The 27,453-nt window shown below is 41.6% G+C and overlaps 6 protein-coding genes across 10 annotated transcripts; 3 read left to right on the top strand and 3 right to left on the bottom strand.

The window, feature by feature from the left end:
- Window positions 1–233: 233 nt before the first annotated feature.
- On the top strand, window positions 234–3,514 carry LOC6632574 (GPI ethanolamine phosphate transferase 1). The gene is made up of 2 exons (XM_032433966.2): window positions 234–1,071; window positions 1,445–3,514. Exons 1-2 carry the CDS (start codon window positions 294–296, stop codon window positions 3,361–3,363), a joined length of 2,697 nt encoding a protein of 898 aa, XP_032289857.1. The 5' UTR covers window positions 234–293; the 3' UTR covers window positions 3,364–3,514.
- On the bottom strand, window positions 3,480–9,198 carry LOC6632573 (probable multidrug resistance-associated protein lethal(2)03659). Of its 3 annotated transcripts, XM_070206870.1 has the most exons (9): window positions 9,053–9,198; window positions 8,863–8,990; window positions 8,628–8,770; window positions 7,980–8,065; window positions 7,464–7,623; window positions 7,032–7,398; window positions 5,365–6,977; window positions 3,667–5,305; window positions 3,480–3,600 (listed from the first exon to the last, which is right to left on the bottom strand). In XM_070206870.1, exons 3-9 carry the CDS (start codon window positions 8,702–8,704, stop codon window positions 3,565–3,567), a joined length of 3,978 nt encoding a protein of 1,325 aa, XP_070062971.1. In that variant the 5' UTR covers window positions 8,705–8,770; window positions 8,863–8,990; window positions 9,053–9,198; the 3' UTR covers window positions 3,480–3,564. The 3 variants fall into 3 exon arrangements, with proteins under 3 accessions (XP_070062971.1, XP_002056738.1, XP_032289856.1); XM_002056702.4 differs by having other exon boundaries at window positions 8,863–9,198; XM_032433965.2 differs by having other exon boundaries at window positions 8,628–9,198.
- Window positions 9,199–9,495: 297 nt separating this feature from the next.
- Window positions 9,496–10,322, bottom strand: LOC116650393 (probable multidrug resistance-associated protein lethal(2)03659). Its single transcript, XM_032433935.2, has 3 exons — window positions 10,234–10,322; window positions 9,719–10,147; window positions 9,496–9,656 (listed from the first exon to the last, which is right to left on the bottom strand). The coding sequence occupies exons 1-2, from the start codon at window positions 10,320–10,322 to the stop codon at window positions 9,784–9,786; spliced, it is 453 nt and encodes a 150-aa protein (XP_032289826.1). The 3' UTR covers window positions 9,496–9,656; window positions 9,719–9,783.
- Window positions 10,323–12,491: 2,169 nt separating this feature from the next.
- Mrp4 (Multidrug resistance protein 4) lies at window positions 12,492–18,427 on the bottom strand. The gene is made up of 7 exons (XM_015170728.3): window positions 17,720–18,427; window positions 16,825–16,910; window positions 16,600–16,759; window positions 16,173–16,539; window positions 14,479–16,106; window positions 12,783–14,421; window positions 12,492–12,723 (listed from the first exon to the last, which is right to left on the bottom strand). The coding sequence occupies exons 1-7, from the start codon at window positions 17,794–17,796 to the stop codon at window positions 12,688–12,690; spliced, it is 3,993 nt and encodes a 1,330-aa protein (XP_015026214.1). The 5' UTR covers window positions 17,797–18,427; the 3' UTR covers window positions 12,492–12,687.
- Window positions 18,428–20,190: 1,763 nt separating this feature from the next.
- Window positions 20,191–23,080, top strand: fabp (fatty acid binding protein). Its single transcript, XM_002056700.4, has 3 exons — window positions 20,191–20,347; window positions 22,421–22,692; window positions 22,779–23,080. Exons 1-3 carry the CDS (start codon window positions 20,275–20,277, stop codon window positions 22,827–22,829), a joined length of 396 nt encoding a protein of 131 aa, XP_002056736.1. The 5' UTR covers window positions 20,191–20,274; the 3' UTR covers window positions 22,830–23,080.
- Window positions 23,081–24,263: 1,183 nt separating this feature from the next.
- On the top strand, window positions 24,264–27,425 carry sea (mitochondrial citrate transporter scheggia). 3 transcript variants are annotated; one of them, XM_015170263.3, is made up of 4 exons: window positions 24,264–24,412; window positions 25,626–25,967; window positions 26,027–26,354; window positions 26,913–27,425. In XM_015170263.3, exons 2-4 carry the CDS (start codon window positions 25,639–25,641, stop codon window positions 27,213–27,215), a joined length of 960 nt encoding a protein of 319 aa, XP_015025749.1. In that variant the 5' UTR covers window positions 24,264–24,412; window positions 25,626–25,638; the 3' UTR covers window positions 27,216–27,425. The 3 variants fall into 3 exon arrangements, with proteins under 3 accessions (XP_015025749.1, XP_015025748.1, XP_002056735.3); XM_015170262.2 differs by lacking the exon at window positions 24,264–24,412 and adding an exon at window positions 24,504–24,550; XM_002056699.4 differs by lacking the exon at window positions 24,264–24,412 and having other exon boundaries at window positions 25,547–25,967.
- The last annotated feature ends 28 nt before the right edge of the window (window positions 27,426–27,453 follow it).

Raw genomic sequence — 27,453 nt, 5'->3', positions numbered from 1 at the left:
TTTTATTTTGTTTATTTTCGGATACGTTATATCTTTCTTTTTGCTTGTGCTAGGTTTAATTCCCGAACGTTCGCCCATAGAAAAATTATTTAAACAAGAAATTTTCAAAAGAGGAACTGCTAGCAGCTGACACTCCCTTAGAGCACTTTAACTTGCTTTGTTTTTAATCCTTGAAATTTCTTGAAAGAAAGCAAGCTGTGAACTTTTGCCTACGGCAAGAATTCAACTAATATACTCAATCATTAATAGATCACCTATGTAAAAGTACTGTTTTATTTATTGTTTTTTCAAGAATGTGGAAACTTTTGGCCCTGTTGGTGCATATACTGCTGCTCGGATTTTTGACGCTGATTTATTACAAGACATCGATAATCAATGGCATGCGACCGCAGGCTGGGCATCGTGAGTTGGGCTTGGAGCCGCCAGCAGATCGTCTGGTTGTATTCCTTGTCGATGGATTGCGTGCCGAATCATTGTTCCGGCACAATTTAAGTGCCGTGCCGCAGCTGAAGAATATGTTTTTGGAGCGGGGACTGATGGGAATATCGCGTGGCAATGCTCCAACCGAGACGCGTCCAGGCCACATTGCCATCTTCGGTGGCTTCAACGAGGATGCTGCGTCGGCCATGACGAACTTTAAAAGCAATCCCACGGTCTTCGATACGGTGCTTAATCGCACGGCGGGAGCTACGTGGGCCTGGGGCGCCAAATCTGTGCTGCAGTTTTTTAAGATTTTACCTGACGGTGGAGTGCCAATAAATTTGGATATGCACACCCCATTGGATTTTACAGAAAGCTATCAACGTCATCAGTGGATCTATGATAAGGTGCGTAAATTGCTAGATAACCTGGACTCTGAAACTGCTGGAAATAAGTTGCCTGCGGTTTTCCTTGTGGATTTTGAGAATATTCATAGCGTTGTCAATGCGTCCAAGACAAATCGCAAGGAGTTTTTAAAGGCTATCGACAATGCAGAAACCGTTGCTAAGCTATACGATTTATTTGAGCACATCTTTGAGGATAGCCGTACGGTATACCTTCTGACATCCGATCATGGCATGACCGACAAAGGTAGGTACTCATTTCTTACTTATGCTCTGCATGTAATCTGCATTGTTAATTTAGATTAGATTATTATTATTTAAAATGTTGCACATATTTAGAAACTAAGTTCGTCAAATTTCATGCTAACAATGAACATGCTAAAATGCCAGCCAATATTGCTTGTTTAACATCAACTGCGCTTGCAAATGTTTTGTTAACTTTGCAATTAACATGTAAAAATGCTGAAATTATTACTGCTTGCAACATTTAATAGACTATAACCTTACAATGAACCTGTTTCATTCATTCATCGTGCTTGCAATTTTTACCAGACAGTAACACTTCGCAACTTTACAATGAACATGCGAAAATATCTCCTATAAATATGTCGCCCCTGTAGGTACTCACGGCGGCGACAGTCAGTTTGAGATAGAGACGCCCTTCGTCTTTTGGGGTGCTGGCATAAAAGGTGTGGAGCCTCCCATTAGAGGAGTTCAGTCGATCAACAGCGATGCCTTTCCGATGCAATTTCAGAAAATGAAGCAAACACAGCTGGCGCCGTTAATGTCCGCCCTGATTGGATTACCGCCGCCGATGAATAATCGTGCCATGTTGCCGCTGGGCCTGATGAATGTGAGCGTAAAGTACGAGGCGTATTCAATGCATCTAAATACACTGCAAGTACTGGCGCAGGCGGAACGCGTGCTCGAACTGAAGCAGCGTAGTCAGATCTACAACTGGTTGCCCAGATTTGAGCGTCTCGATCGACGACGCATACAACAATATAAGGAGCAATTCCACAGGCAGATGCAATTGGGGTGCGGAAATGACGCGATGATATGCAGCCAGGAAATGATACATTTGGCATTGGAATGCATTGAATACTACAGAGTATACTATCGCATACCCTTGGTGGTGGCTTGCCTGGCAACCTATCTGGGCTGGTTCTACTATTTGCTGGCCAAGCAGACTCGCTCCATGAGTGCGCCTAAACATCATTGGATTAATGCAACCAATATAATGCTTCTGCTGCTGGAGATTGTGGTGTTGCTCGCCTGTTACTTGGATCGGGTGCCTTGCTGCATCAGCTTCTATTTGCTGGTGCCACTGCCCGTTTGGATGTTTGCGTTGCAGGAGCGTGGCATAAACAGTGGCTGCGTGCGTGCGCCGATCATTCAGCTGGCCTGGATTGGCGGCACTGTGGTGCTGCTGATTGGTACCTATTTCTTCAAGCAGCTCATCTCGCTGGGTTTTTTGATTGTGGTCTGTGCGAACAATGGGCGCGCCTTTACCCGTGCGCCCAGGCTACGCTTTTGGTTATGGCTTGCGCTTGTCGCCCTGTTGACTGGGTTTACGATAAAGCGTCCTGATTTTGGACGCAACAGTCCGTATCTACTGTGCCTAAGCATGCTGGTGACAATGCTGCGCCCACTGTTGCTGAGCGAGCGGCACGCGTGTCGCGTTTGGCTGATTAATGGCGCCGCCTTGCTGCTTGGCGCTTACCTGGTGCATCAGCGCCTCTGCAAAAAGGAGCTCAGTCCAGTGCTGCAGGGCACTGCCTGGGGCTATGTGTGCTATGCCCTAATCTCTATACCCTATAGTGATACGAAGACGCCACGGCATCGTGTGCAGCTGATACTCTTTAATTTGAGCACAATATACACATTGATGAGCCTGTCGTACGAGTCCATGTTCATGCAATTGCTATGCACAGAGTTCTTGCTGGGTGTTCAGGTGCACGAGGATTATAAGCAATCGGCGGTAGAGGACAGCGAGGACGACGATGAGCAGACACCGGACAAATCGTTGACGCCCGAGGGACATATAAACAGAAGCTATCGCTATGCTGTGCTTATTCTGATATATGCCTATTTCTCTATGATTGGCTCTGGAATTCTGCCGAATATAAATTCGCTTGATGCGAGCGTTGCGCGCATCTTTGTAAGCGAGTGCTCCATAATTTTAATTGGCTTCATCTACGTTCTGAAGCTAATGATACCCATTATTATCATCATGTCAAGCATGTATGCCTTTTGCGCTCATGCCCGTCAGAATCTCTGTGGCATATTTATCTGTATCTTCCTCATCTGTGATGTCTTGTGTCTATACTTTTTCTTCTTTGTCCGAAACAGTGGCTCCTGGCGCAACGTACGCGAGTCCCTCTCCCAGCAGTTAGTTGTGCATGGCCTTCCCATGCTGTTGGCAATATTCTCATGGCTACCCAAGCAACTGCTGAGCGCCATACCATTGACGATGCTGCCCATGCTGCGCTGGAAGAGCGCTATACATTTGGAACAGCCTGGTCAAAGCCAGGCATAAAAATCGGTTTTATCCCTCAATTTGAATGTTTTGAAAATTTAAGTATTTATGTATTGTGAAAAAATTGCCATCGGTTGGATTATCATTAAATTGAAACATTTCATGTACTATAAATATTCTGGGATTTATTAAAGTAATCTTGAAGATAATACTTTAATTGGTTTATTTTGATTTTAAATGCAATACAACAAATTGTTGATTTTAGGCAGTTTTTAGCTTCTGTGATTCCAAATGGGCCTGTAAATGGATGATGGGAATTACTTACATATATGCATGTTGATATTTTGGGAATTGGTTATTTACCTTCTCCGCAACTTTTAACAGATTTTCGAAGGTGCTCTGCCCCGTCTCCATGACCATACTGTGAAAGATTTTCGTCTCACATTCTGTCAGCAACTCGTAGGGTGAACCAAACTCTACCATCTGACCCGCATCCATGACTATCACCTTGTCCGAGTCCATAATCGTGTTTAGCCGATGGGCTATTGTCAGCACTGTACACTCCCTGAACTTATTCCGTATTGTCGCTTGGATGAGTGCATCTGTCTGTGGATCCACATTAGCTGTGGCCTCGTCCATCACCAGGATACGATTTTCGCGAAGAATAGCGCGTGCCAGACACACTAATTGCCTCTGTCCCACACTGAAATTGCTTCCGCCCTCTGAAATCTTGCTTTGTAGTCCACTTGGAAGCTCGCTGATGAGAGGCTTCAGTTTGACCTCCTCGAGTGCATCCCATAGCTTGGCATCACTGTACTCCTCGAAAGGATCCAGATTGTAGCGCATGCTGCCGGTAAAGAGCACCGGCTCCTGAGGTATGATGGAAATTTTGCTGCGCAGGTCGTGAAGTCCCAGTTCGCTGGTGTCACGACTGTCGATGATGATGGAACCATCGTTGTAGGAGAGGCGGAAGAGAGCGTTGATGAGCGAGGACTTGCCTGCACCGGTGCGACCCACAATACCCACTTTTTCCATGGGCTTAATCTCGAAGTTGAGAGACTTGAGCACATACTTGGATTGTGGATCGGGGAAATACCGAAGACTGAGATCATCAGCCACAATTTTGCCCTGCTCTGGCCATGTGATTGGCGGCTTTTTGCTCGGTTGGGACTCATATTCGCCTTCAGGCTCGATCTCATCATATTCCAGGATGCGCTCAACTGCAGTCATTGTTGTGTCCAATTCGGCGGATTGTGTCATGCCATACTGCACCATGCCCGCCAAGCTCATGGCTTGGGTAATGGCCAGCCCAACCTCACCAGGCTGGGTGGGAGGATTAATAAAGTAGTTAAGTACAATGATGATAGTGTATAAGGTGCAAAAGAAGTCCACATAGTAGCCAAAGGCACGACTCGTGGACAAAAATGTGTAGTAACCGGAGCTATGCAGATCCTGAAGATTATCGAACTCGGCAATAAGCGCCTTCTGTGCTCCTAAAGCCCTGATTGTCGTCAGTCCATTAAGTGAGGTGCTGAGATGGGAATAGATGGGAGATCTGGCAACTGCCTCCAAACGCTTCACATCTCTCGAGGTCTTAAGGTAGAATTCTCTGATATAATAGAAAATTATACCCAGCACAAACGTCAGTAACAAATAATAGGGATTGGTTATGCAGATGACCACAAGGACGCCAGCCAACAAGAGAAAGATTTGCACAACATCCAGCATTATGGTTGGCAAGACTTCATCAAGTTGTCCAAGATCCTTCGAGAAACGATTTAATATACGACCAGACGGATTTGTGTTAAAGAAGTACATGGCTGCTCTGGCAATACCACGGAACATGGAATTATGCAGCTCTGTGGAGCTGCGCCTTGCCATCGAATAGAAGATAATTGGACGCATTACGCTGAGCACAATTGCAGCCACATTAAGCGCTGTGAAGTAGTACATGTCGACGGGATCGTAAGCCGAATCTGCGTTGTTTTTATTTTTGTCAACCCTGGGGTAAAGAAAATATAGTTATTCTAAGAGTACTTCAATAACAACAGCGAGTCTTACCAGTAGGAGAGAAACACATCTGCGGCTGAGGTCACGACTTGTGTACCCACACATAGAATGATCATAAAAGTTATCAGGAACAATCCACTGCCTGCTGCAAAGTATTCCTTATAGAGACCTACACTGACTTTGCCCTCGACGCGTGTCTCCTGCGGGACCATGGCCGTGTCCTGAATGACCGAATCAGCCAGGGAGCTCAAGGAAGCAAAACTCTCATTGCGTGAAGCCTGACGGCTACTTTTTGAGTGTAGGCTAACACGATCCCCAGCATCGCTCTTTTGGTCTTCCAGTGCCTTCTCATCTGATTGGTTGATATCGGTCAAGAGCTGTGCAAAGTCCAAGCCACTGTGTTGCATCGTTGCATAGGTTCCCATTGCACTGATTTTGCCTTTGTCCATGATAACAATGAGGTCGGCATGCTCCAGAAACTGCAGCTGATGTGTTACCAATATGACCAGCTCACTTTTCAGATACCCTCTCATGCACTGGTCAAACAGATGACGACCCACGTGCGTATCCACAGCACTGAGTGGATCATCCAGCAGGTAAATGTCCGCTCTACGATACACAGACCTTGCCAGACTAATGCGCGCCTTCTGTCCACCCGAAAGAGAAGCTCCTCGCTCGCCAACAATCGTCTTATCACCCTGCGGAAGTAGTTCAAAGTCGCGTTCTAAAGCACACTTCTTAACCACTGTGCGATAGCGATTCTTGTCCAGGGTTAATCCAAATAATATGTTCTCACGGACAGTCCCAGTGAAGAGCCAAGGCTCCTGAGCTGCATAGGAGTAACTGCCGTTGACTTTAATGCTGCCTTTTTCACCAGGCAGCTCGCCGAGAATGGATTGTATCAGACTGGATTTGCTTGCGCCGACTGGTCCAATCACCGCGACTAGCTGTCGGCGACCCAATTTCAGATTTATATTGTCCAGGGTGTTCTCTGTCGCGTTGGTGTCCCACTTGGCAGAGAACTGGTTGAACTCTACGAGCGTCTCCTCCATTACTCTGTCATTACTTTTTGCCTCAACTCCGTTGTCATTGTTGGTCAGTGTTCCATTTTTCTTATCGCTTAGTTCGTTAGTAAAGCTAGGCACAGTTATTGAATTCGACTTGTCTTGCACCTGAGTCTCCTCCCTTAGCATAAAGGTTTCCAGACGCTTGATGGACACCGTTATCTCAGCTAGTTGCGTAATGCTAAGCGGAAAGAAATTGGTGACCGCTCGCTGCAGCAGATTGTAGTAGGCAGTTATGAAGAAGGCCTCGCCGGCAGTCAACACGTTTCCTAGCAGCACAAACCCCACCAGGCTGACAAACGTAAGGGTACGCGACAGGCACATGCCAAAGGCAATTAGAACTCCGCGTATATAATTGACTTTTTTAATACAGATCATCTCCTTGCGCCGCATGAACTGGATTAGCTTGCCGAGTGGCTTTTCCCATGCGTACATCTTGATCACCTGGATGCCGGAAATAAATTCGTTCATCATTCGCACGCGCTCGTCCGTGCGTAATGCTGTCAGAAGGCGCAATGCAGATGTTTTCTTTGCTAAATAGGCTTGCAGAGGCAGGAACAGCAACATCACAGCGACGCCAAAGAAGGAGGCAACTCCGATCTATTGTTATAATCGCATAAATAGATAATTCTTAATAGGATCACATTAAGTTACCTTTTGATACATAAAGAATGTAACCACAAATAATTCCAGTGGAGCCAGCCATAAGAAGTGAACATTGAGGAGGATCATATCAAAGCGTCCCACATCGTTGGAAAGCAGATTCACAACCTGACCTATCGATGTATCCCCCAGAGCTGTATGGCTCAGGCGCAGCGCCTTCCTATAAACTAGACTGCACAGTGAAACGCGCATTTTCATTCCCAAATGGAGCAGCCCGAGCAGAAACGGATGTCCAGTAACGACGGAGAGGACAGAGGCAATCATGAGGCCCGCTGCGTATAGCTGTGCCTTTATGGGGTCAGGATCTTCGCCCGAAAAGTATTGCATTATACCATACAGGCACATGGGCTGCGTTACCCTAAAACAAGACTCTCATTAATATATATATTTGGTTTCCAAAGGACCGGATGGCGGTCTACTTACTTTACTATGAACTCTCTGACACCCAGCAGTAACCCAGTTAGAAACAGATGCCAACCAAACACGCGCAGCACAACCCGCCCCAGGCGTGGCTGTTTCTGCTGAGCCGATCTCTCAATTATTTCCTCATCCCATGCCGCGCACAGGCGGTCGCCAAGTACATCTGTGAAAAGGGAGCATATATGTATGTGATGGATTCCAGGATACGACTCGTAACTGCGAATATGTCTATTTAATAGCACATTCTCGATCTTCTTGAGACTGTCTTCTTTTTCTAATATTGTAAGCCAATCGATAGTATCGCAACGGACGATAGTGCAAAGGAGTTAATTTGTTATCGGACTAAAATGAACTAAATTCGGAGATACAATGCAACAACTAGTCTGATTTTAAAAATCTATACGTTTCTTGTGCTCATACGGTTTAAAAGAATTTAAGTTAAATGCCAGTCATTGAATGTTATAAATTTCATTCATCTTTATCTTAACACCTTATTTATTATCTTATGGCATGCCTTACCTGATTTGTGCTCTTTTAGCGGCCGGTATAGATCTGGTTGCTCCAGGGTTTTCGTACGGCCCTTGAATAATACCGGAAAGACAAAGCTTTTCGATGCCATGATACACGCATAAAGAAAGATAAAGTTAATATTATATGGTGTCAAGTAGAAAAAAACACATATTTAAATTTGATGGAAGCCTTACAGCCAAGCAAATAACTACAAAAGATAACTTATATATTTGATATAATATAAGAAATGTGTATTGTATTTATAGTTAACGAAAATATGTGCCAATCACATCGCAGTTTGTACATACTTATTATCAGTGAAGAAAATCAAAAGTTTTATATATATATATATATATATATATACATCAATCATATATGAGAACAGAGTATCTGAGTGTGGACTATATTTGCAGATTCACACTTACGTGCAGTTGTTTTATGTTGTATTTACATACTAGATACCTCAACATTTTACTACAAAACTTATTTGTATATTTTAACACTCTGAAAGATAAGATAATGGTATATCATGCTCAATCATATTGTTCTGTTAATGATTAAATGATATTCGGTGGGGACAAAAAATGAATTGTCATAATTGTCAATCTTATATCTAAAACCATAAGAACCACAAGGCTGGTGAAATTGCAGACTCACCAGAGCATAAGTTCCGAAAATGGGTTGCTCCGTTCGCGCGGATTTTCTGGTAGCTCATCTGCTTTAACTGATTGCATATTGGTTTTGTCTTATTTATTTACCCCGACAAGTGAACCAAATACACTTTACACTTGTGTACAAGCCTATAAGTGTTGAATTACAACAAATCACACATTCAATTATTCGCTTCGATATTCTTTGTATATGTATATATATATTTATATAGTTTATATACCCTTGTTTTGGTTTGATTTTCTCAGCACTCGAGGTTTGGTGCGTGTGAAACTCAGTTCTGTGGAATTTGCTTTTTTAAATTACGAAAATATTCCACTGTGCAGGTTGTTTGTGCCAGAGATGCTGCCGCTATATGATAGACGATTTTAATATAATCAGTAAATCTGAAGTACTCTACGAAACTAACACACTTTTTATATATTTTATATATCACGCAAGCAATTTTTCAGATAACAATATGCATATGTATATTTAATTATTTTTTAAGACACTATTTATCGAATATCTCCGGCCTCTATTCACGCACAGCTGTTCACTCTCCGGCTGACGAACACGTTCTAAATCACAGCTGACAAGCTGGTCCCTTTTATGGGAACAGACAACTGTTGCGGACGCTTTTTGCTCTCTGCGACTCTTACTCTCTTGTACGCGTGTGCTTTTATTGCGCGCTTTACAGTTTATGTAAAACTTATCATTCAATTCATTCTCTTATTAGCTGGCTGATAAGATAATCTAATAAAATTAAGATGAACATACAATTTTCTATGTAAATAAATTTTTAATTTGGATACTCAGTTTTTGCGTATGCCACTTTGAACTGCTTTGCTAGTTATTCGTGTATATTTTATTGAACTGCTTTGTTGTAACGTGGTTAGGAAATCAGAATACTGAAATAAATTTGTCAATACTCGAACATTATTAGGGATGTTTAAGAAAATGCACTTTAATATATTTTCTAATTAAACATTTCAATTCTTTCTAAGAAGTTTTTAGTTTCTGTGATGTCAAATGGGTCTGTTAAAGAAATTTAAAAATTACTTATTTGAATATTGACGCTCGTAAAGTGGATAACTTACCTTCTTCGCAACTTTTAACAGACTTCCGAAACTGCTCTGACCCTCTCGATGAGAGGTCACGTAAATTAAACCAACTGCCCAGCATCCATGACTAAGACCTTCTTCGAGTCCATAATCGTGTTTAGCCGATGGGCTACGGTCAGCTCTGTACACTCCCTGAACTTATTCCGTATTTTCGCCTGAATAAGCGCATCTGTCTGTGGATCCACATTGGCTGTGGCCTCGTCGATAACCAGGATACGATTCTCGCGAAGAATAGCGCGAGCCAGACATACCAACTGACGCTGACCCACACTAAAGTTGGTGCCGCCCTCTGAAATCTTGCTTTGTAGTCCACTTGGAAGCTCGCTGATGAGAGGCTCCAGCTTGACTTCCTCCAGTGCATCCCATAGCTTGGCATCACGGTACTCCTCGAAAGAAGACTGAGATCATCAGTTACAATTTTGCCCTGCTCTGGCCATGTGATTGGTGGCTTTTTGCTTGGCTGGGACTCATATTCGCCTTCAGGCTCGAACTTATTTGTAGACAGAAAAGTGTAGTAGTCGGAGCTGTGCGGATCCTGCAGGATATCGAACTCGACAATAAGCGCCTTCTGAGCTCCCATGGCTCTAATCGTAGGGAGCCCATAGAGCATGGGAGACTTTAAGGCTACCTTTTTCACCGGGCAGTACACCGAGTATAAATTGCGACTAACTGTCGTCGGTCAAATTTCAGATTGATATTATCCAGGGTGTTCTCTGTCGTGTCCCACTTGGTATGAAATTGACTGAATTTGACAAGGGATTCTTCACTACTTTTGTTTCGTTCTTGCCATCCCTGAGCTGTGTTTCCTCCTGATTCATAAAGGTCTCGATTCGTTTAATGCTTACTTGAAGCTCCATTAATTAAGAAATGCTCATCGGAATGAAACTGGTTACTGTTCGCAGCAGTAAGCTGTATTAGGCAGCGATAAAGAAGGCCTGTCCAGCAGGCTGACAAAGGCACATCATTTCATTGCAACGCGTAAGCTCCACAAGTTTGCCAAATGGCTTCTCCCAGTCGTACATCTTGATCAGCATGTTCTATCGCAGATGCATAATGCCCAGCATACAGGGATGTGCTGTGACCACGGAGAATACAGAAGCTGATATAAGGGCCACCGCGTATAACTAGCCCTTAATTGGATCAGAATTCTTGCCCGAAAAGTAGGCCATAACACCAAAGAGGCAAATTGGCTGGGTAACCCTGGAAGAAGTTACACTTTAAGCAATTGATCTTGGGTGTCTTGTGAACTGTCATTTACTTGGTAAGAAATTCTTTGGGGCCCAATAGCAAACCCGTTACAATAGATGCCAGCCGAAGGAGCGGACCACAACGAGCCCCAAGCGAGGTGGTTTCCTTTGAACTGATCTCTGAAGTAGTTCCTCATCCCAAGCGGCGCTCAAGCGATCTCCAAGGACATCTGATGATTAGCTTGAAACTTATTTAGTTTAAAATTGAACTTTCAAATAGAATTTTATATAACACCCAAGTTGTGCTCTTTCAGTGGCCGATATAAATCGGATTGTTTCTGTGTCTTTTTGTGGCCCTTAAACAGAATGGGAAAGACAAAGCTGCTAGGTTTTCTTGCTTCGAATAAGTAATGAAAAGATATTTTGCTTCATTCATGATCCAAGCCGCAAATAAACTACACATTAATAAACGTTGTCTAATCAACAACGCGTCAAATTTAAAATGTATTTCAAATACGTCACACTTTTTTTTTAAAAGGTTGGTGTGAGTGTGGTTAATTGTTGGGCTATTAAGTCTGATAAGTTATCAAAAAATAAAGACTATGTATATGATCTGATTAGAATTAATTTGATGCAACGCAGGGAAACCTTAGCTAGCCTTGAGTCATATTTATTGAGGTGTATTACACACTTGTGTATCGATATGGAATTTAAATAGTCGAAAAACTATTATTGACGCATCTACAAGCCTATTAACTGTGCACAATTGGACTAACTAGAACATAAGCTCTGACAATGGATTGAAACGCTCTCGCGGATTCTCCGGTAGATCAGCTTTTATTTGTGGCATTGTAGATTCTACTATAAATTAATTCACTATAGTTATTTACATACAATTAACCAGTTAATTAGTTAAGTATTTATTTTAATTTTTATGATGTTTACGATCACAAAACGTGGTTTTAAATCTGGGAAAATTCCACTGTGCTTTAAAAGCCGAAGATATCACTGATATTACTATTGTTATGATCTAATCTACTTAAGTATCCAAGAGTAAACAGTTTATGTTGTATTTTTACAGATAAATCTGTATTTCATAATGTATTTAAATCGTCAAATAAAAAAACAAACCTTTTTTAGGATTAATTTATTTTCATTAAGAGTAAAAGTGTTTGTTCTACGGCCGCGGAATTCGTTCTAATATACAGCTAATCGATTACCGCTTTTTATGTGAACTGCTTGCGGTGAGCACAGCTTTTACTCTCTCCGACGCCTTGGAGTTCAACTATGAGTCGTAGTGCTTATCATAATCAGTTGGCCGCGATAAAATGGCCTTATCGTACAACACGTCTATTGGAGTCTGAAACGCTTGACACTGTAGGATAAGATAAACGTGGCGCCTATTATTAGGAACTGAGTTGTAAATATTATTAAATCTGGAAAACCTCAAACAAGTTTGGTAATTTAATGAACTGCTTTGTGCGTTATTTAAATATGAACTGCTTTGTTACTTCTCTTTTGACAATTATACTGCATTGTTATGCTCAGATGGCATTTCCATGTATTGTGAAACTTGTAGCTTGCAACATTTATTTAATCTTAGTTTTACCGTAGCATTACATTCTAAAGTTCGTAGAAATAATACTTTAAGTAGCACATACAAAAACAATCACTTATAGCAGTATAATTTCTATGAGACTTATGCTTAAAGCTAGTCAAATGAGGATATTTAAATGACTGCGGAATATTCATTGGATTTTAGACAGTTTTGGATTTCTCTGATTCCATATATGCCTGAAATTGAATAAGACGTATTACCACATGTCATTTTAATCACAGGAATGATTATTTACCTTTTCAGCTACCTTTAGCAGACTATCGAAGCTGCTCTGACCGGTCTCCATGACCATACTGTGAAAGATTTTCGTCTCACATTCTGTCAGCAACTCGTAGGGTGAGCCAATTTCCACCAACTGGCCAGCTTCCATAACTAAGACCTTGTCCGAGTCCATAATCGTGTTTAGCCGATGGGCTATCGTCAGCACTGTGCACTCCCTGAACTTATTCCGTATTGTCGCCTGAATAAGCGCATCTGTCTGTGGATCCACATTGGCTGTGGCCTCGTCCATAACCAGGATACGATTCTCGCGAAGAATAGCGCGAGCCAGACACACCAACTGACGCTGACCCACACTAAAGTTGGTGCCGCCCTCTGAAATCTTGCTTTGTAGTCCACTTGGAAGCTCGCTGATGACAGGCTTCAGCTTGACTTCCACCAGTGCATCCCATAGCTTGGCATCACTGTACTCCTCGAAAGGATCCAGATTGTAGCGCATGCTACCCGAGAAGAGCACCGGCTCCTGAGGTATGATGGAAATTTTGCTGCGCAGGTCGTGAAGTCCCAGTTCGCTGGTGTCACGACTGTCGATGATGATGGAACCATCGTTGTAGGAGAGGCGGAAGAGAGCGTTGATGAGCGAGGACTTGCCTGCACCGGTGCGACCCACAATACCCACTTTTTCCATGGGCTTAATCTCGAAGTTGAGAGACTTGAGCACATACTTGGATTGTGGATCGGGGAAATACCGAAGACTGAGATCATCAGCCACAATTTTGCCCTGCTCTGGCCATGTGATTGGCGGCTTTTTGCTCGGTTGGGACTCATATTCGCCTTCAGGCTCGATCTCATCATACTCAACGACACGTTCCACTGCTGTCATGGTGTTCTCCAGCTCCGCAGACTGTCGCATGCCCCACTGAACCATTCCAGTCATGCCCATGGCTTGTGTAATGGCTAATCCCACCTCACCAGAGTTTTCGGGAGGGTTGATGAAGTAGTTAAGTATAATTATCACAATGTACAATGTGCAGAAGCAATCCAGGTAGTAGCCAAATGCACGATTTGTTGACAGAAAAGTGTAGTAGCCGGAGCTGTGCAGATCCTGCAGGTTATCGAACTCGGCAATAAGCGCCTTCTGAGCTCCCATGGCTCTAATCGTAGGAAGCCCATTGAGTGAAGCACTGAGGTGGGAATAGATCGGAGATCTAGCAACTGCCTCCAATCGCTTAACATCTCTCGAGGTCTTTAAGTAAAATTCACGAATATAATAGAAGACGATCCCCAGAGCAAGAGTTAGGATGAGATAATAAGGATTGGTTATACAGATAACAACAATTATGCCTATCAGTGTCAAAAAGACTTGAACCACGTCCAGCATGACGGAAGGCAGAAGTTCATCTATCTGCCCCAGATCCTTTGAGAACCGATTTAAAATTCGACCTGAAGGGTTTGTGTTAAAAAAGTACATTGCCGCTCTGGTAATGCCCCGAAACATGGCGTTATGGAGCTTTGTCGAGCTGCGCATGGCCAGCCTATAGAAAAGCATGGTCCGGACGAGGGTGAATACGATGACGGCTATGTTAAGGGCGGTAAAGTAGTAAATATCGATGGGATCCGAGTCTCTTTCCGCGGCGTTTTTGTTCTTGTCAACCCTGAAATTACGCAACATTAGTATGATCGTCTTATGTAGAAGTAGGATTATATATTACCAATAGGAGAGAAAAACATCCGCTGAGGAACCGACAATTTGTGTTCCCAAGCAAAGGAACACCATAAAAGATATCATTAGCCAGCCGGTGCCAGCTGTGAAGTATTCCTTGTATAGACCCAGACTGATCTTGCCCTCGACACGCGTCTCTTGCGGTGCCATGGCTGCGTCCTGGGCAATAGAATCGGTAAGGGAGCTCAAGGAGCTGAAACTTTCATTGCGCGAAGGTTGGTTTGATTTGTTTGTTCTACTGCCACGCCTGCTGCGTGAGGCCAAGCTGAGACGGTCCCAAATATCACCAGCCTCGCTCTCGTGATCATTGGCTGCTTCATCGGTCTTGTTGGGATCCGTTAAGAGCTGTGCAAAGTCCAGTCCACTGCGCCGCATTGTGGTATAGGTTCCCATTGCACTGATTTTTCCTTTGTCCATGATAACAAGGAGGTCGGCATGCTCCAGAAACTGTAGCTGATGTGTTACCAATATGACCAGCTCGCTTTTTAGATACCCTCTCATGCACTGGTCAAACAGATGACGACCCACGTGCGTATCCACAGCACTGAGTGGATCATCCAGCAGGTAAATGTCCGCCCTACGATACACAGCTCTTGCCAGGCTAATGCGCGCCTTCTGTCCGCCCGAAAGAGAAGCTCCTCGCTCGCCAACAATCGTCTTATCACCCTGCGGAAGTAGTTCAAAGTCGCGTTCTAAAGCACACTTCTTAACCACTGTGCGATAGCGATGTTTGTCCAAGGTTAACCCAAACAATATGTTTTCACGAACAGTTCCAGTAAAGAGCCAAGGTTCTTGAGCGGCATAGGAGAATTTTCCATTGACTTTAAGGCTACCTTTTTCACCGGGCAGCTCACCGAGTATGGATTGAATTAAACTGGATTTTCCTGCTCCGACGGGTCCGATCACAGCCACGAGCTGTCGGCGACCAAGTTTCAGATTTATATTCTCTAGGGTGTTCTCCGCCGCCTTACTATCCCACTTGGCATTGAATTGACTGAATTCAACGAGAGTTTCTAGATTCCCATTGACCTTTGGCACATCTCCATTGGCGTTTTTGATAAGAGTGCCATTCTCCTTATCAATAACAGGGGCAGAGATTGCGACATCAATCGATTTGTCTTGGATCTGCGTCTCCTCCCGATGCATAAAAGTCTGCAGACGTCTTATGGACACCAAAAGTTCCGCAAACTGTCCGATGCCTTGGGGAAAAAACATAGTCACCGTGCGCCGGAGTATGTTGTAGTAGGCGGTGACATAGAAGGCTTTTTCGGCTGTCAAGATGTTTCCCAGCAGCACATAGCCCACAAGACTGGAGAACGTGAACACGCGGGAAAGAAACATGGCAAACGATATGAGAATACCACGTATATAGTTGACCTGTTTGATGCATATCATTTCCCGGCGGCGCGTGATCTCAATAAGTTTGCCAAATGGCTTTTCCCAGGCATACATCTTGATCACCTGAATGCCCGATATGATCTCGTTCATCATTCGGACACGTTCGTCTGTGCGCAGGGCCGTACGCAGCCGTAGCACCGAGGTCTTCTTGCCCAGATAGGCTTGCAGGGGCAGGAAGAGCAACATAACAGCGACGCCAAACAGCGCTGAAATTCCTATCTAAGCAAAGAAAAAAAAACAAAGACATTAAAAGAATAATCTTAAATCCCCTTTAGCCCCACTCACCTGCTCATACATGAAGTAAGTGACAACGATAAGCTCCAGTGGCGCCAGCCAGAGGTAATGTAAATTAATCAGTACACTATCGAAGCGACCAACATCATTCGACAGCAGATTCACCACCTGCCCGATGGTGGTGTCACCCAATGCGGTACGGTTTAGCCGTAGAGCCTTGCGATAGATCAAGCTGCAGAGGGCAACGCGCATTTTCATGCCCAGATGCAGTAGACTGAGCATATACGGATGCCCAAATACGACAGTAAACACAGAGCCCGCCATGAGACCCGCTGCGTAGAGCTGCGCCTTGGTTAAATCTGTATCGTCGCCCGCGAAGTAGGCCATCATGCCAAAGAGGCAAATGGGTTGCGTTACTCTGAAAGTGGTTACAATTTAGAAACGAATGATATTCGGAAGTCTTCGACAAGCTACTTACTTGGTGAGAAATTCCTGAGCGGCCAGCAATAAGCCAGTCACGAATAGATGCCAACCAAAGACGCGGATTACCACGCGGCGCAAGCGAGGTGGAAGATTTTGCGCCGATCTGCGTGCAACTTCCTCATCCCAGGCCGAAGAAAGGCGGTCGCCAAGTGTATCTATAGATATTATTATCAGTATTAATATACAGTGTTGTGATATGATATCTTGTGGCATCACTCACCTGACTTGTGCTTTTTGAGTGGTCTATAGAGATCCGTTTGTTCCAGTGTCTTTTGTCGACCCTTAAACAAAACGGGCATAGCAAAGCTTCATGGAGACAGCAGAGATATAAAGCGTATATAGATAAGATGCATACATTTTAATTGTTAGTAAAGATAGGTAAAGACAAGCAAAAGAGCTCTAGTCAACAGCTGGCCTGGCTGACTAGGAGATACTCTATGCATAATTCCAAAGTGGGAATCTTCTTTATTGTTGCAGAGATATACATACATAATATATAACTGAGCGGTTGTACAGAATATTAACAATGACTTTACAGAATGTTATTGCAAGCATCGTTAACAGCTTAAGCTGGTGATGTTAGGAAAATACTGGGTATCTGTCGAGTCACGTAAAAAAATACAGCAACAGTTGTGATATTCAAAAGTCCAACCAAATTTTTGTTGTTTAGTTTATTGACATAGGGATCTATTAGCACCTTGGAAGATAACAGTTTTTATGAAACTCATTTATATATATTTTCAGCAAGTCATTAGACAAAGTCGTATCGGTTTAATGTTGCTATCAAGCTATGCCAAATTCAATTACATATTTTTATGGTGATCAGTTTTTATTAGCCCAGAGCTACGGCTATGGCTGACAGACGATATTAAAGTTGCCTTAAGTGACAGCCAATTGAATAACTTGAAATACTTCACGCAAATATGTGCGTACATGACATATGTGGATATATTTGTATAGCTCACGCTTGGGGTGCTCAACAGCCGGAGCCCAGCTCTGACGCGCTAACTATGTAAATTAAACGACCCAGTGAATACAATGATAACGAACTGGAGGCAGTTGTCACGCTGTCAACCCTATAGCTAACGGCTTGAATTGTGGGGTATACGACTTACCAGAACATCAGCTCCGACAAGCAGTTGGCGCGCTCTACGGGATTCTCCTCCAGCTCATCGGCTTTTAGTGATTGCATTTTGCTCTCTTGCGTTTTACTTTAATTGTTCTAGAAATATTTTTCACTTATGATGCTTTCTAAAGTGTTTTTTAAACTTATTTTTTCTATAATTTTATTTTTTCGGTTTTTTTTTCTCAGATTTGGTGACTTTTTTTCGACTTGATTAGCACCCAACAGCAGGCATTGCAGACACGCGCTTGTCGTTAGTATAATTTATTTAGTTTTTAATAGTGTTTTGCCTTATATGATGCATAGAAACATTGGCATTCAAAATTTTCCACTCATACCATATGCGAACATTCGATAGGGTTTTATGAAAACGTTCCAACGAGCATACTGATAGCTTTGATTTGTTCTTCTCTTGTCTATCAGATGCTGTTCTTATATCATAAATAGCCTTAAACTGATCCACAATATCTTTGGTGGGCGCGCCTTGAATGTGTACAAGTCCGATAGCTCGATTTCATCACTTTTATGTACATACATACATATGTATGTATATGTATATGCGTGTAGACAGATAGATAATGAATTTTTCTTGATGTGCTTTTTTTTAGTTTCACTTATCGAAAATTCTAAACACTGTGTAGATTTATATTTGCTGCGCGCGTTCATTCATTGCTCACGGTCCGAGGGCCGAACTCTTTCTAACGTACAACTCAACCGACTACCGTTGTTTTAGTGTAATTAAACGACTGTTTGCTCTTCGCACTCCATCAAGCTTGCGCTCACAGATCTTCACGCGCGCTCACTGGCTGTGTAGACTCTACGCTGTAGAGATTTTATGTGATCAGCACGAATGCAAACGCTCTCCAAATGTTTTGCTTAATAACTTTTCGATAAGCTTTAATACCGGCCGGCATATTCACTCAAATGATTGACACTTGCATATTTTAATAAGCCATATACACTTGCGATAATCAGATAAAACAAAAAAGGTTAAGCAAAATTGACTGCATGCAACATAAAATGGGATGGTTATTTATTTGATAAATAAATATACAACTGCAGATTCAACCTAAAATGGGCGTAAAAAATGTATTTTTACGCTTTAAGTGCATATGGCTAATGATCATTCGTCTATTGCACTGCTTTGTTATACACATTGTTGTAGAACTGGGCTATGAGAAAAGCAGTTCAGTTTCGGTATTGTTTTCAATCAACAGCTATGGCCACACTGGCGTTGAAAGTTAATTGATGACTGAAAATAAATATAGACAATTTGAAAATAAATTTTAAACTGTTTTTTTTTCTCTTTTAAATTAACACATTAAAGCGAACATTATCTGAGCAATGCTGATAAGAGAATATGGGTTACCATATGCATTACGATTAAACTTAATGAAAATAGAATTTTGCCTTCATCCTGAATTTAAATATTTTCTTGCATATCATGCTATAAACATGTTTATCTTTGTGAAATGCATGATAAGTAAACGACCACAGTTGCAATGGACGAATGCTGAAGAAGTTAATTGGATTAATGAGATAAGAAAGCAATGAAATATAAATTGGTAGACATGGCTAGCGTGTCATACATAGTCTTTGTGGAATTGCATTCGATTGCCTTTAATGTATTTGAATGCTTGATTAGATTATTTTTACAATTTGCCAAATTCGAGCACACACATGATACACTTGAAAGTGTTCTTAGAATAACACCTAAAGTATTATTGCTGAGGATATTGCCGTTGACCCACAATGGGTATTTTGCAGAACAAGTACATATGTATATACATATGTAGTAGATTTTCACAGCAACAGATTCCACTTGAACTTGCAATTCTCACAGCATATGATTCGTGATATACTTATGACAGTTATACCGACGGCGCGTTTGAATCAATTAAAGTGCAAGCAATTGATCAAGTCAAGCTGGGTGGGGTTTGACGTGTGTATGTGGCAGATATATATCATATATATATACATATATATCGTAGTGCTTCTTAGTAACGTGCGCACAAAAGATTCAATCATGGAAACTTTACTCGAGCACAAAGATCACAAAATGTTCTTGTTTATAGATTATTACTTATTTATATTAAAACTAATATAGATATAGATATATCTTAATGTCTATAAATCCTCGTGTATAATGCAGATAACGGTCAAAGCTTATACAGTTATCGATGTTCGTCATATGTCGATAGTCTATAACAATACGCACCCCCAAGTATATAAATATGACACATTCATCATTGTTTTGTCTTTAAGCAATATTTATCTGTTCACGGTAAAAAAAAACTTAAGTATCCACCTTTATTTGTAATTTAATTGATGTACTCACATCGATAACGCCTTATGTGTGTTGCCATCATATATCCCACCGCAAGCTCACGTTCACGCTCTCAACTAACTCAAAGGAAGCTTTCATTCAGTGTTTTTATATCTGGCAATGCCGCGCGCGTGTATAAAAGTGGGCCGCTTGCGCGAGCTTTCAGCAGTGGTGGTCTGATTCTCGTGTATCTCAACCAAGTAAACGCGTTACGCAGCAAAATGGCATCTTTCATTGGCAAGAAATACAAGCTGGACAAGTCCGAGAACTTTGATGAGTACATGAAGGAGCTGGGTAAGTGATTAGCTAGGATTTTATTAACTGTTGTGTACTGTAATATTGCAAATGGTATTACGTATCTAATGGCACGTGTGGCCGAGAAAGTGGAGTGAGCAAGCAAGAGCGTGAGAAAGAAGCCGAAAAAACACAGCAGAAAAAAAGCCGCTAGCCGGCCGGCAAAAAAAAAAAATTCGCTCTGTGCAGATGTGCAAGAGAAAGAAGATGGGGAGAATCACTGAGAATGAAAAACGTGGTTGCAAAAACATGTTAGTTTTTCTACAGTTTTATGGGCTGCTCCACTTTTTGGCAGAGTTACCCGACGAATCAGGTGCAAAGCGCATAAAAGTCATAAAATGCTTATCGGGCAGGAGGTAATGGGTAATGGGGGGCAATAAACTTAAAAACTAATTAAAATTAAGTGTGTACTTTACTCAATGAAGGTTTTCTATTACTTACGACCACCTGAATTGTTAATTACAACATTATACTATACTATTCCATAAGTGGATGCACGTCTGTGCATTTCTTTGTGTATTGTATTTAGACTCTGTTCTGGAAAAAAGATTATTTTATTCCCACTAGCAGGGGAATTGCGAATTCCCATTGCTAAAGAGAACAAAAATAGATAACTAACAGTTTAAATTGATAGATGAAGGTATATATATATTTTTAACGAACCGTTAAAATCCTATTTTTTCCATAGATCACCGAGAGTTATAACTTTTCCATTAGTAATATATTTTTTAAAGCTTTCGTTTTTGCACCGCAGATGTAGTTTTAATCGTGCTTAATTTAAAAAAGAAACGTGCGCCCAGTCATCCAGTGATTTGTTTAGAAACCCGCCGTGTACTTTGTTCTGTTTAGTCTAGTCTGAGTCAAAGTTGGGGGAGAAATTGGTAATCCGATTCGATACGCATTATGTGACTCGGTTATTTTGTTATTTTCTGCGGTCTTTTGTGGTTGGAGGAAAACTCAAATCACAAACGAGATCTCGTTTTTCAACGTCGAACGACACTTTGAAGAGGTTTGAATTACCGGGTTTTTAAAGAAAATAACTCTCGAAAATGATTGTTGAGACACGTCAATAATACTTGTATTTATCTGATTGAACGGTGTACCCAAAGTATATAGTACAAATGATAAACATTATAGCTACATACATACATATATGCAGCTCAATGATAATAATGATAATTTAGTTTTGAGATTAGGAATTTATTTTTGCACTTTGCACCTTATCAATATGTTGCTGTATGGCAACAATTAGTGCGATTTTTTTTTTGTTTGCGAACTGTTTTCTAATCTATTCCAGTCCAAAGAAGCGATATACAAAAGTTTTTCATTGATTATGCACAGTTGTAAAGGTTCCCACAAATTATCTATAGATAGGAGGCGATGGGAACTCACCGAACCATAAAACACTTGAGACCAAAAGGTTGTCCACTTTTAAAATTGGACAAATACATAATTGAACATAATTGATTTGTCTGTGCTGATGGATAGTCAAAAGGCACAGTTCTCTCTCTCTCTCTCTCTCTCTCTCGCTTTGTAGAGTTTGCATACGTATGTATGCATACATGTGTGTGCCTTTTATATATATATCAATATCATGTATACTATATGCTCTTGTGCATTGCGATAAGGTCGCTTGCATTTTACGTTGCTCGTACAGTTTTGCTATATTTAGGCTGACCAATTGATAAGTACCGGAGGCTGTGCGTCCGTCTGCCCCAGTCTATCCCCTGGGCCCGTATTGTTAACCTTGAGCATGACTCTGGGTCTGGTCTGGCCCGGGTTATTTGCTGGCAACTTCATAATTTAGCTTTATTATTTCAATTAAATACAATATGATTTGCATTGTGTGTGGGTCTTCAACTTTGACTGGGTAATTCAATTAGTAATTGCTTGAATCTTCAGGCTCTTGGAATGTATATATTTATACAGATTCATATTATTATAGGACACAGTTTTAAGCTGTCGTTGACTGCAAAACTATACTATTCACCCGAGCTATGAAACTAGCTTACGCATATCAGTTTTTTATTTAAAACATATGTATATTAATTCTGAAATTTCCTAATTTTGTAGGCGTTGGCATGGTACTGCGCAAAATGGGCAACACTGTCAGCCCCACTGTTGAGGTTACCTTGGAGGGTGACACCTACACACTGACCACCACGTCCACATTCAAGACCTCTGCCATTAGCTTTAAACTGGGCGAGGAGTTCGATGAGGAGACTCTGGATGGTCGCAAGGTTAAGAGTGTCATCACCCTCGATGGCAACAAGCTGACACAGGAGCAGAAAGGCGACAAGCCCTCGACCATTGTGCGCGAGTTCACCGACAGTGAGCTGATTACCGTAAGTTCAACCAGACTCTGACTGTACTTTCGATCCTAACTCTCTCTTTTTCCATCTCTCTCTCTCTCTCTCTCTCTCTGTTACAGACCCTCACCATTGGCAGCGTGAAGAGCGTGCGCGTCTACAAGGCAGTCTAAGCAACAGCATTTCGGCTGCAAAACATGACTGAATTATCAACTGTCTAAACTAAAATTTGCATTACGAACTAATTCCCAGCTTAGTAACATAATGTTATTGAATAACATAAAAACCAAACAAAAATATGAAAAGAACTGCACTTTAATTCTAATGTTTATTTATAAACACATGCATATATTGCATATGTGCATGTAAATGACATGTGAAAATTTTCAAAATGCATTTGAATAAAATTAATATTTCGCTTTTAGTTTCAAGTTTTTTGAAAATAAAAAAGGATCTTGTAAATCGTAAACATCAGGACTTAAAGTTAATTTAGAGCAATTGCATTTGAATTGGATTTAAGTCATATAATATATGTCTTAATTATACTGCACAACTGCTAAGCTTAGATCTGATTTATATGGTAATGGAATCGAACCTTGGGTACTTGGGCGGGCCCTTACCGCACGTGCTGTATGCTGATGTTCCAATTGTATCCGATAATACAAAGTTGGCTTTTGTACAGGGTCGAAGACTTGTTTGTCGGCGGCTTTGCTTGATATTATATCAGGTTTACATGGGAACGAATTCAATTCGCTTATGTGTTTTTAAGCATACTGCAGAAATCTCAAGTTGTTAGAGACATAGTAAAATGTAATGCGGATCCTACGCATTTCCTGGCGTCACTGTAACTGCTGATGTCAGCACATGAAGAACTTTGTTTGTGTGGGTGAGTGTCATGCGCAGTTCAGTTATGAGAGGCAACAGTGACTAACCTTACGGAATTTGGTTGCGTTAACAGTTACAGTTTGCCGGTTCCAGTATAGAGTATAGTATCATCCACATGTCTGCTGATTAAATAAAAAGTATGGTAAATAATAAAAAAATTAAATACTCATACATAATGTGCTATAAACTGATAACAGTTATATCGATTCGTAGGCGAAAGATAAATAACGGTGTATGACTTGAGCTAATCAACAACAACAGCATATCACATGTACACGTGCCTGTGTGTGCGTGCTTGCATTGTGTAATCGCTGCAAAGCTAAGACGAAAAAACTGTTGTCTACTTTGCGGCTGTTTACTGCGCGCTTATTTAAACACTTGAAAAAATCATTTCTGTCTACGCTCCGCTTAACTAGCGCAAGGGCGAGCTTTTCCAGTTGAAAAAGCTCCGGTAAGTTTGGCCAAACGGGTTTTGCTCATGAAGAGGCACAAATCTTTTTTTCTGCCGCGTCGTCATAAACAAAAAAAATCTAGTATCACGCCATAGCCGTTACTTTAGCTCTCCGGCGTCGCGTCGGCACGCTCTTCTTCTCGAACTCGCTCTCGCTCTCGCTTTGCCGCTTGATCGCCAGTGAGCAGCAGCAGTTGGTTGGTGTCTGCTTGTTTACAAATGTGCTGCTTATTTGAATTTTTGTAGCTTTCTCTTGTGATTGGAAAATGGAATTTGTTTTTTCCATAGCATGAAGGCAGTTGAGTCGCTGCCCTAGCCGTGAACGCGTCGCCGTCGCATTCCAATCAGCTCATACAGAAGCAACCAAAGAGTTCCAGTGCCACGGAAGTTCGAATATTGCATTTATACAATTATAATTAAGTGAGTTGAATTGAAGCAACAGGCTTAGAATTACAGTGCATTTGTTTCCAATCAGAAATGTCGATCGAATAGCGGCGACAGCTCTCCAACTTGAAGCTTACTGGAATTGGTATTGCGTGCGTGCGTGTATTTGTGTGGGTGCGCTCATTTCCAACGAAAAGTTATCATAAAACTTTGTTTATCTTTATCGGCAATGTTTGAGTTTGTTTAATTGTTATAAATATAGAGCGAAATTCCTGAACATGCAAAATAATTGCTATAGATTCCATAATTTATTATGTGACTGCAAAAATTATATAACAAGAAAAAAATTGTCAAGTGCAAAAAGCTCAAAAAGCGAATGGGAATTCTTCGGACATTCCCTTTTCCCTTTTCCACCCGTTTCGTTTCGAATCACTGTCATACGATCTTAAGTAATCGCAATCAGTTGCCGATGTTTCAAAAGTATTTGACAGACTTGTATAGACACATTTCTATCCATTATGTATTAGCTCCGACGACTTATACAACATAGATTTCGATGTTGAACTTTGATTTCAAGGTGAAAAACGTCGCGATAAAATCATGAATTGTCACGAAACAAGCAGACGTTATAGATTAGCTATAAACCTAACCTTAACAAGGTTCTTGCCATATTTGAAATATGTGAGAAAGGGGTATATTGATTTAGTGAAATACCTAGGGGATGAACGTTAGTTATTCAAACTGGAGATTCTACAATTTGGATAACAGTTTTTTGAAAAATTAACATGAGTGTGTTCTAAAATTTAGGAGCTGGTCAGTTAATTTTACAGGTACATTGGACACTTAACTTTCAAGGATCAAGCCAGATTTATTAGCGTCAATATTTCCTAAAAAGACACAGTTTGAAGTGGGCATAAAAGGTCCATTTCTTGCATGTTCTATGCATCCAATGATAATGTTACCTCCAAAACTTGTTTTCCGAATGTATTTATAGCCTCCCCCCATACATCTCCTGCACACTCGGAACTTGCCCATTTTGACAAGAAACTCCCCCTGAAATGGATTTTTTAATCTATCTAAATTTAGTTCAAGCACCGTGCTCTTTAAAATTTGTTGTAGATGAATTTTTGAATTGTTTTTTTTTTTTTTTTTTTTTTTATAAGCACATAACACCTATGACCACGGAAAAGATCATGTATTACAATAGCTTAATCGCGTTCTTATTTTCCGAATTTCACGGTTTTGCTAGGTCAGAGCTTGACATGGATCGCCACAGACTGTCCACGTTTATGAGCCCCTTCCAGGCACGCCCCTGGATGATAAGCAGTGGCGCCGCTGCGGCGCCCAGTGGTGGCTCCAAGGGATTGAAGGGTATCATTGCCGGCGGCATAACCGGCGGCATTGAAATCTGCATAACCTATCCCACCGAATACGTGAAGACGCAACTGCAGCTGGACGAGAAGGGCGCCAATAAACGCTACAATGGCATTGCAGATTGTGTGAAGAAGACGGTCCAGCAACGGGGCTTTTTCGGGCTCTACCGAGGCCTCAGCGTGCTCATCTACGGCAGCATACCCAAGTCGGCAACCAGGTGAGTTTCCACTCGAGTTCGTAGCTGATGCCAGGCTAAGCGCTTTTAACCCCTTGCAGATTCGGTGCCTTTGAATTCCTGCGATCCAACTTCGTCGACTCTCAGGGCCAGCTTAGCGGCTCAGGCAAGCTGTTATGCGGCATGGGGGCTGGCGTGTGTGAGGCTATCATTGCGGTCACGCCCATGGAAACAATTAAGGTGAAGTTTATCAACGATCAGCGCAGTCCGAATCCCAAGTTCAAGGGCTTTGCCCATGGCGTCCGTGAAATAATCAAAACGGAGGGCATCAGCGGCATCTACAAGGGTCTCTCGGCAACCATCATGAAGCAGGGTTCCAATCAGGCCATTCGCTTCTTTGTCATGGAGTCGTTAAAGGATCTGTATAAGGTAACTTCATACTTGAGATCTGTATTCAATTTGAATTATGCTTTTAAATCGTTGCTGACAAAAAGATTGATTTGATTTATTACACATTTGTCACATATTGATCTCTTCAAATTTCAAGGTATGCTTGACACACATTTCTAAGATTTCTAATTTGAAATCAATTTGCATTTAAAAATTGAAAACCCCAATTCTAGTATTTTATGAAAGCAACGAAGCTTCCTTTTTGAAAATTCAGAATTTTCAAAATTTGATTCCATTTTATGATAGCATAACACGCAATATTGAGCTCATTTTCTAGCTCTAGATATTACAAGTTTTTACTTATAGGGCCTTCTAATTCTAAACTTTATCCCACATTTTAAGCCCAAACCTATTTTTGTAGTGGAAAGAATTTCAACCAGCTTTTTTCTTTAATCTTTGATCTTCTAATCTTAACTTTATCTCAGATTTTTTTTAATCTGAATCGCGATTTTTGTGTGTTTGAAACCTGGTTTTATCTGTAAACTTGTCATAAAAAGATTTAAATTAAGTACCCACCTTTAATTATCTTCTCTGCAGGGCGGTGATCATAAAAAGCCGGTGCCAAAATTGTTGGTGGGTTTGTTTGGTGCCATTGCGGGAGCCGCATCCGTGTTCGGCAACACACCCTTGGATGTGGTTAAGACCCGTATGCAGGGCCTCGAGGCAGCCAAGTACAAGAATACGGCGGATTGTGCAATGCAAATATTTAAGAACGAGGGCCTGGCGGCATTCTACAAGGGCACGGTGCCGCGTCTGGGACGCGTGTGCTTGGATGTGGCGATTACGTTCATGATCTACGACTCCTTTATGGAAATATTTAACAGCATCTGGAAGGGCTAAATTTATGTTTAAGTGCTAGTAAACGTCGTGCATGCTAAATTGACCTAGTCAACTATAACAATACTGGATACACACACACACACATACGCACACCCACGCCCAAACGAGACATAAAGTTAATTCTGCATGAACCTATACAAATTGTGTCTGTGCAGATCACTTCGCAACGAACTGTAAATAGCCAATAAAATTCATTGTACAACTAAGAAACGTTTGTTTTTCAGAAACTATGCCCAGG

Source organism: Drosophila virilis, chromosome 2, assembly GCF_030788295.1.
Source record: "Drosophila virilis strain 15010-1051.87 chromosome 2, Dvir_AGI_RSII-ME, whole genome shotgun sequence".
NCBI classification, from domain to species: Eukaryota; Metazoa; Arthropoda; class Insecta; order Diptera; family Drosophilidae; genus Drosophila; species Drosophila virilis.
Note: the sequence above shows the minus strand (reverse complement) of the source record. Positions and strands in the feature narration are given on the sequence as shown.